Below are 9,783 nucleotides of genomic sequence, written 5' to 3' on the forward strand. Positions count from 1 at the left end.
TGGAACACAGAAAATTGAAAATTTGTGAATCTTTCACACAGTATACATTGCCTGATGCTTTACTTATGTGGTTCCAAAACTAAACAAGCACTTAGTTCCTTCGTGGATTAAACTGTGTTCACTTCTACCACATAAAAATTATAGAGACAAAGATCTTGCCAAATTATAAGTATCTGGCTGAGATGATTACAAGAAATTTTTTAATGCAATTTTATTACATGGGGGGAGACTCTCATATATTAAAATGGTCATGATGAAATCAACGTGATAAATTTGGTACTTAGGATACGCTGCTTCAGAAGTTAAACATTTTCTTTTTCTGCTCTTTTTCGAAAGGGATGCAATCAATGACAATACTCAAGATTCAAAATAACAGAGGACATTTTCATAAGGGCTGATAATAACTCAACTGAAATTTTAGCTTTTTCCTATTAAAATATGACAGTTCAAACCCATCAACGCATATAATTTCTTTGATATCTTGATCTATATGAAATATACTAATGCTGTATAAATGTCTCTTCTTTTATTTTAATGGTGACAGGTTGACAGCCATTACACAGTTGGCTCATCATGAGATCATTTTTGTCCCTTTGGGAGACACTTATGGAGCTGTGTAATATTCTCTGCTGGGTTTGATTAGAAACAGCTTCTTCCATTGCTGTCTTCAAGAACGGTAAATGGATTCTACATCGATTCAAGGAAAAACTATAACATGAACAATAAAATCTCGAACTTTGAACTGCCTAATTTTTTTGTCCCAAAGTTCGCAATTACTAATATCTAAGAACTGATTATAGTCAATAAACCGATCTATGTGGGAACCACAATCTTAAAACAAGCATACAATCTTCAAAATTCACCATTATTCGATGTGGGGAATTTCCGCTGAGTTTATTTTTCTACAACATATAATGATGAATGTGAGAAAGGAGAAAGGAGAAAGAAATCATTCCATTGCTAGTGGTGTAAAAATTCCTGAAAATTTGAGCAAGGGTTTTTGCATAGGTCACTGATCAGAAATTAGTCTATAGCTCAGAATAATGTGATTGAAACTGCTATCAACATTAAGCTTTGGCAGTACTCGAGAGAGATGCATTTACTAACTCCTAGGTGATCCAAAAGCCATTCCTACAGACTATAGACATTTATATTAAACAATATATGAAAGGCAACAAAAACCTAATGTGTGGATTCTTGCTCCATATCCCTTGTAATCCTCAATAGTTGAGATTGTTCACTACTTGCTCCATAGAAAGTTCATCATTTTCCTTCACCTCAGCATTGTACGACATCAATTCCATCTCTTGCTCTTAAAATATTCCACTGAGAATTTTCTCAACTTTTTCCACATCTTCTGAAACCCAGAGTCATCAAAACCGTGCTTAAATTCTTCACCCATGTCTTCAGTTTTTCTTTTCAACCTTCTGTCAAATTTGTCTACTTCCACAGCCTTCTCATAATGTTGATCAACATTTTGAACATTTAATAAGGTCATCTCTGCCGGTTTAGTAAGGCCCTGTCCAGGAGTTGGTATTTCCCTTTCATCAATACCGTGCTCACTGAAATGTTTCACGCGGAATTTCAATTCTCCTTTAATAGCATTGTATGATATATATTCTGCCCCTTTCTTTTCAGTTTTCCTTTTAAGCTTTTTCACAAATTCGTCCATTTCACCTCCCTCTATACAATTCTGACCTGTCTTGTCATCAACTTGTTTAACATTTAACAAGGTTATCTCTGCCGGTTTATTAAGGCCCTGCCCTGGAGGTGGTATTTTACTTTCATTTGTATATACAAGAACCCCACACTTGTTAAATTGAATTATACTCTCTAAATCTAGCTGCCTAACATCAGTTGCTCCATAAAACTTAATAAACCCATAGCCTTTCCTTCCAACAACAAAGTCCTTAACCCTGTTGCAATAGCCTGGTAAAGCACGTTCTTTTGCTGCTAGTTCTTGTATAATTGGTTTGGTATAGTATTCAGGATGTCGAAGTTTGGGCATCAGTGTTTCAATATTTACAGTTACGCCATGGTCATAGTCAATAGCAGTTTTGCCAGCTCTATGGCCCGAGAATGATATATAATCACGTCCTCTGTCATCTTTCTCCTGGTTAGAACCACTCTGTCTGGAAGACAATTTTACAGAATCATCAACTAGCCTTGGGGACAGAAAATTGTCTTGAATTTCTGCATAATTCACAGTGTCAGGCCAATTTTCTTTGGCATCTGGAAAACAACAAATCTGAAATACTAAAAAAACCTCAATATAAAAATTCCTTTGCATCTAATTACAAAAAGTTGTGACATTATATCATAAGATTACTTAAGCAAATAAGGCTAGAAAAGTTACTTCGAAGTTTCCCTGCAAATGCATCAGTTTCAATTGACTGTTCCCCATTGCCATCTTTTCCCACTGTTCCCGGAAATACAAACGAAATGCATCAGATAGTAATTCAAGTACCCTGAACTAATCCAGTGAGAATTTTCTAATTCCAAAACAAAGAGGGTGAAAAGGGGGCTAACCATGATCAGTAATAGGCACAACCACTTCCTTCAATTTCACAGCTGGTTTGAGCGCCATAGAGGAGTAAGACTGCTCAGGTTGTCGAACAAATAGTGCCCTTGGATTTTCCCTAGGAATGGACGACATGTCCTCTACCTTTGGATTGCTTGTTGCATCTTCACCATAAGTAAAAAATGAGACCTGTGTTGCAGCAACAGAAAAATAGGAAAAGTTTAAATTTAAATTTCAGAAACAAATTCTATGATCAAACGGTAGACTAAAAGTATTTGTAATTCAAATTTATTTACTTTACGATCATTCTTTGCACGATTATATCTTTGTGATTGCACGGGGATCCTTGATGTATGTGGTGTAGGTAATGTTGTCCTTACTCGAGTAGGTATTTCATAAACCTACATACAAAATCATTTAGCTGTGCATTGACTAATCAAATTAAAATATGTATATGCAACAACTCTATTGAAATCATTGGTTCCATGCTTACCGGCATGCTAGATATTCCATATTGAATAGATGAGGTCCATCTTGCACTCCGGCCAATAGACAAATGAGGCAATGGTGGGAGAGTTCCAAAAGGATAGCTTACTGGCTGTGGTAGTGTAGCTATCATGCTCTGTTGAGCACTATCACAAAAGTAGATGGGAAGAGGAAACGGAGTGCCTCCAAATGCTAGAGCTGATTCTTCTCCAAAAGCAGGAGTCGATGCTGCTCCCATATGGGTGGTGCCAAATATTGAACTTGATGGTTGCTGGAACTGCCCAAGGGCTGGTGGAGTCTGGCCAAAATCAGGTGTAGAAGAAGATTGGAATTGTCCAGCAGGCTGACTGTTTCCACATAGGGCACTTGATCCAAATGCAGTATGTGTAGAAGAAGATTGGAACAATTCAGCAGGCTGATTGTCTCCAAATGGGGTATTTGATCCTATTGTACCAGGTGTAGAAAATGAAGATTGGAACAGCTCAGCAGGCTGACTGTTTCCAAATGGGGTGCTTGATCCAAAAGCAACAGGTGTAGAAGAAGAAGATTGGAATAGTTCAGCATGTTGGCTGCTTCTAAATAGGACACTTGATCCAAATGGGAGAGGTGAAGAAGGAGATTGGAACAGCTCAGCAGGCTGACTGTTTCCAAATGATATACTTGATCCAAATGCGGAACTTGTCCCTAACAATGGAGTTGAACCAAATAAAGATCCACCATTTTTAGAAGGTTGATCATAAGGGGTAGCACCAAATGCCGGAGTGCTCGGTTTATCAAATAAAGAGGCTAAAGATTCCTCAAGAAAGGCTAGGTTTGTACATGATCCAAATACACCAGCTGAAGTAAATGTTGGTGTGGATTGTTCAAATGCTGGTGTGGTTTGGGCAAATGCTTGTTGGGGCTGGTCATAGGAGCTAACTGGTGTTGGCTGAGGAAAATCACCATCTACAGGTTGTTGACATTCAATATTTGGCCCACCTGCAATATACAACAGATTAGTCTTAAAGCAGCATTTTGCATAGCCAATGCTAAATAATAACAACAATAATCAGACTTATTGATGCATACCTTTGTCACCCAATTCATAGTCCTCCCATCTTAGCAACTCGTGACTCTTCTTCATGTATTTTGGCATAGTTGATATAGAATGCATATCTAACAATGTAGGGCTACCCTTGCGAATCTCCATCAAATTACTAATGGTGTATGGTGTAACTCTGCTACCTAGACCATGGCCGCCAATTGCACCTCCACCTAGGTTCCCCATTGTTATAGCTACTCCTAAATAATAAATAATGTGAGAGCAGTGTGACAAATGTGTAGAGGCTAATAGCAGGCACCAAATTAATAGAGAATATGAATATTAATAGATGTTGCATATCCAATTAATCGGATAAAAGAAAATGTTTACCTACGTGAAACATTCAGAGATCAGCAAATTGAGAAAATCAAAAGTGGATTGAGAAATTGTTGGAGTGGTGCCAATCTAAATTGAGGACAAGTTGAACTTTCTAATTTAGACTGAACAAAAATATTACAAGCTTTGCAAAGTTAAAAGAAACATACCACCAGATGTACAAGAATTCGAACTAATGGCAGGGGCAGACGATGCATCAAAAGAACTTGCTCCAAAAATGTTGTTGGAGTTGCCTTCTGTACTTCCGGACTGCGGAGAAAAAGGACTTGTGCTCTCAGAAGGCATTGCTGCAAAAGCATTAAATGCTGTTCATAAAAAAACTTATCAATGGAAAGATATACTTATCAATGGCCGTTTCACAAAATTTCTGATTCCTGCTACAGATGAAGCATTTGGTACAAAAATAAAATCACTACAAGCACATTTGCTATTGCCTATAACCCATCCAAATAAATTTTCGACACATCGTGAATGATTCGAAACCCAAAATAACTAAACAACCATATCCTTTTTTGGACAAAACCAATTTCAAATTTTGTATCAATGCTACGATCATTAAACTAATCATGCATGTGTACTTAGCTAAAGTATAAATAAGCATCTTCTAAACAAAACCAATATAAAATCACTAAACTCATCCAAATTAATCCGTAAGCTGTTTTGGTTTCGCTCAAAATTGCTAAGATAGGATTGCAAGGATCAAGGTACAGACCGTTAGATCCAAACATTGTTAACTCGTATATTCACTTTTGCTGTGGACACATAGAAAACCAACTGTGAGCTACCAGTAAAATATATGCATGCTCACACATAATTTTTCATTGAAACAAATTGTACATACAATCCAGAATGTAGTCTAGACCTGAAATTCTCTAAAATGTGCTCTGGAAAGAACCGATCTTTTCAAACAAATATATGTTTTTATTTGTCTTCTGTTCATGAGCTTCTCATGCATCACCGTATCACCTTGTAACTGTTATCAAAAACTTCTGAGGGTTACAAATGGTTTATTCCAGATTACAATGTATAACCATTTGCAGTTGCAAAGACACATACTATATACTGATAAGTATTGCCTGATCTAGGATGTAAACTCGCCAAATTTGTTTGTCATGCGTAAGTAAGGTAACATAATATTTATATTTCTATACAGATTTCAAACACAAATTAGTACAATCAAAATGGAAAGCTTCCATCAAATTTATAAAAATCACTGCAAAAAATGGAAAGATTCATCAAATAATTAGAAACCACTGCAAAAAAATGGAATGTTGCATAGAAAAAACTAGCATTTTGATAGAGGAATTATAACTACGCTGGTTATCTATTCTATTTTATTTTATACTTTAAATTATATTATATCAATATTGGAATCGTTGAAAAAGTAATCATATATTTTTTCAATTATCAATGCTTTTCTTATATTAGTCCTGAAAATCATTATCAGAGTCATTAAAAAATATTCATTAAAAGAAAATCAATACTTTTGATTGCTGCCATTATATAGTCTTTTGATATAGTAATCTTATTTTGAAACCTTTTTTAAGGTTAAATATGTAGTAAATTTTTTCATTAAATATTTTTATGTTTTTTATGCAACTAATAAAAATCTTGAAATTCTTATATGTTATTTTAAAATTGCGAGTTTAATAATTTTAATTATTTTTTATTAAATATATAATTTAATGATAAATAATTGTAAAGATCTATTAAAATTTTGATTTTCTAAAGAAATTATAAGATATATTAATTAGTTTTTATTTTTTAAAGAAAAAATAATTTCATAAATGGTACATCAAAATTTTAAGCAACCATATAGTATAGAAAATAATATGTTCTTTTATTTATAAATTTGAAATTTTTGAATATGTTAGTAATTAATGATATTAAAATGTAAGATAATGTTTCTATATTTTTTTATTATATATTTATATTAATTTAAAATCTTTTTAAAAATAAAACATATCAACTTAGAAACTTGTTTACTTCATTTGAAAGATTTTCATGTAAAAATTTGAATATTAATAAAAGATAGGAAAAAGTACCTTAATATTAAAGGAGTCACACCAATTAATATCTACATCTTAAGTGTGACTTTTTGAAAAAGTAAGTCATAGTTACTATTTACAAAAGATTTAAAAGTTCACAAAGTTATTGCATTTGAGCACTCCACTCCTAAATAGATTCCATGCCTTTAGCATTTGGTTTTTTCCCTTTAGCATTGAGATAAAAAATTCCAAACACAACATTTCATTATGGAAACACTAGGATACTATCTATTAGAGCCACATTATTTGAATATTAAAGACGTGTACAAAGGTCTAATATGGGTAACTCTAAACAAAGATCACATCCTTGCATGAACAATCAACTCTCTAATTTAATTTCTTAACATTCACCAAATCTTATATCTCTCTCACCAATATTCAAGGCTCAAAAAAATCTCAATATTAGTTTCTCTCTTTCTAAGAATACAAGAATGAACTTCCTGCTTTGTTGTTCATAATCTAAGCCCTTAGATTATCGTACATCCATAACAAATAGATTAGCACGTACTTTGAATCCTTCATGAATCTAAAGAATAACCAAGGAAATCATATTCAAACTTTAATAATGGTTTTTGTAATTGATTCTATAGTTATCCTTAATGTACTAAGACACCCGAGCACATCACCCAATTATCCAAATCCCAATTAAAGTATTATGCAAAAAATATCTTACAAGAAATTGACAGAATTGCCAACTATTCAGATCTCAAAATCTTTAATTTAAATATATAATTTGTACTTTTGAACACCCTTGTTCACAAAGAAATCACTTTTTCCTTGATTAAGGTCACCAGTCTAGATTCCCAAAGCATGTGTACTAACTTCTATTAAATTCTTTACCACCACTTATCCTATTCAATACCCCATTGTTTGTTCATGGTCTTTCTCAATCACTTTTTCTAGATATTTCAAGTTTGACTTGGACCCTAAATTTTTTCTTTTGTATATGAAGAGACCAATATTGGATGGAAAATCATGAAATGTATGTGAAAAAGACTCATTCCCTCAAGCTTTCTCATACCTATTTTAGTTTTTTTTTCAATCTACAATCTTAACTTTTGATATCGAATTTTGTTTTTACATGTTTGAGAGTCACCCCAACATCTAGATTCTGGATTCTTTCATCCAAACACAACCAAACACCTCTTGTTAATTCTTCAATCTCATCTTCATTATTAGTTGCCAAGCATTTTTTTTTCAATAATGCTTATATACACTCCCCTATATCATTCTCCATTGTGCATCCAACACCAACCTTCCCTATAACAACCACTTTTTCTGGGTCTTAACTAACAACTAACACATAAAAGAAATACAGTTATTACTTCATTTTCATAGGAAGACAATTATATCAGTTACGTTCATGTGATTGAAATTAATGGTTATAATAAGTTAAACATAAATTTTATAACCATCAATGAATTTACTATGGAAATTAAAATCTACATACCATAGAATTCAAAATCGAAATCAATCTAGGGATGCTTCTGCAAAACCCAGGTTAGTCCACAAATACCACTTTGATCAAATGGTGATTACCATCAAATACCACTATATCAATTAGGGCATCAATTACCATTGGATCATTTAGGTCATCACATACCACTGCATCAAGTAGGGCATCGATTACCATTGGATCGTTTAGGGCATCACATACCATTGTATCAATTAGGGCATCAATTACCATTGGATTGTTTAGGGCATCACATATCACTGTATCAATTAGGGCGATAACATTCAGTTAGAAAAATACATTCATATTTATTATTCAAATAAATGAAGACGGAGATAAGAATCCATCAGATAAACCTACCTCTTGCATATAGTTATATTTCATATTCAACTAGAAGATCAATCATTCTAACTGGTTACCAATTATATTGATGAGAAAAATTGCTTTCAATAAAGGAAAATAACTAAAATGATGATATAACTCAAGCATCTTATCTTCTACTTGAATAAGCATCATAAAATTAAAATACCTGTTACCAATAAATGTCTGTTCATGCTTAACTTATCTTTGTCTGATGCACATCCTGACATTTTGTGGAGAGGGGAAACATTGTCAGGGGCTTAACCACCCAATCATGGACCTTATACTTATCCCCACACTTTCTCTAATTAGAAAGGATCTCCCTACCCAGAATAGACATGGAACACCTTGTCAACCACTGAGCATCCTAGTACTTAATTACACCACTTGACTTGACAACAGAGAATGAATTGGATATGCATGAGCTAGTAAATGATTCCTTTTAAAATAATAAATAATTTTTATGTCACAACTGATTCTATTTCATGTTATTATAGATCACCTCTTCACCTTTTTTCTTGGTCATACAACTGGGTGAGTCCTAGGTGTTAGAGTAATTCAACTCTTTCTGTTGAATCACAGCTTATGTAAGAGTAACACATATCCTATTATATCATATCACAGTTTCTATGACTCAAACATAATCTTAATGGCTTGTAAAGAAGAAAATAAAATAGTTTGATTCTGGAAATTCTTCAGTAAACAAAGATGTAAGAACTTATCATGTGCAATCGGTCTTGACTTAGCACATAAAGGTTAGACTCATTGAGTATCGATTTGATATTGCAATACAAAGATACATTATGGTATTTCATGGACACATTCCCACTTGCTGTAATTTTAAAAGCAAATTTAAGAAGGACAAACAAATAACAATCTAATTGAAAGGCGGACCACATAACCTGGTCTGAAATAAAAGAATGTGAGCTTTGGCTTGATGCTAAACACCTAGTTCCTTAATGTGAGCATTCTGAATGCAGTTCTCAGAGTAGAGATGAATTACAACTTTCAACAAAGGTTGATCATGGACATGACATAGAAAAGGAGCAAAGGTAAATTGTGTTGAAGGAAAAATGATAATCCTGTCTTGGCTTCTCTCAACCTCCATTAATAAAAGGTATTCTATATATCAAGGCTTCCAAGAAGCCGTAACTCATAAGGAGTTAAAAGATTTGTCTTCTTGAATCACCAATATCATTTTCCAAGTGTACATTTTGTCCTCTAAAAGAAAATAAATAAATATGGAAAAGAACTTGAAGGTTATAAACTAGCATACCTAAAAATTTAATTAATTTTTTTAATAAATTAAGCCAAGAAATATCCATTTTCAAGATATCTAGAGTTCACAAATATAAATAGTTCATCAAATTATGTATTACAAATGTGAAAAGGCTGCAAATAAATAAAAAATAAGATTATGTACAATTTTCAGTTTCACAAATGTATATCTACAGTATACATCAAATGCATAAGATCCAATATTTTTTATTCCCTATAT

The 9,783-nt window shown here is 33.2% G+C and overlaps 1 protein-coding gene across 1 annotated transcript; it reads right to left on the minus strand.

The window, feature by feature from the left end:
• Positions 1-1,294: 1,294 nt before the first annotated feature.
• LOC149558605 (nuclear pore complex protein NUP98A-like) lies at positions 1,295-4,274 on the minus strand. The gene is made up of 6 exons (XM_089830955.1): positions 4,076-4,274; positions 3,015-3,985; positions 2,818-2,922; positions 2,531-2,710; positions 2,357-2,426; positions 1,295-2,232 (listed from the first exon to the last, which is right to left on the minus strand). The coding sequence occupies exons 1-6, from the start codon at positions 4,272-4,274 to the stop codon at positions 1,295-1,297; spliced, it is 2,463 nt and encodes an 820-aa protein (XP_089687081.1).
• Positions 4,275-9,783: the final 5,509 nt, after the last annotated feature.

This window comes from Cupressus sempervirens, chromosome 5 (genome assembly GCF_028749045.1).
Source record: "Cupressus sempervirens isolate cs-2001-9-10 chromosome 5, ASM2874904v1, whole genome shotgun sequence".
Taxonomy (NCBI): Eukaryota; Viridiplantae; Streptophyta; class Pinopsida; order Cupressales; family Cupressaceae; genus Cupressus; species Cupressus sempervirens.

Bases quoted from the DNA above. Each gene is read 5' to 3' on its own strand.
- LOC149558605 (XM_089830955.1), bottom strand. From the start codon at position 4,274: ATGGGGAACCTAGGTGGAGGTGCAATTGGCGGCCATGGTCTAGGTAGC. The intron at 3,986-4,075 runs GTATGCATCAAT...TGTATATTGCAG, and splicing joins CTATGAATTGGGTGACAAAG to GTGGGCCAAATATTGAATGT. The intron at 2,923-3,014 runs GTAAGCATGGAA...TTTTGTATGTAG, and splicing joins ATGGAATATCTAGCATGCCG to GTTTATGAAATACCTACTCG.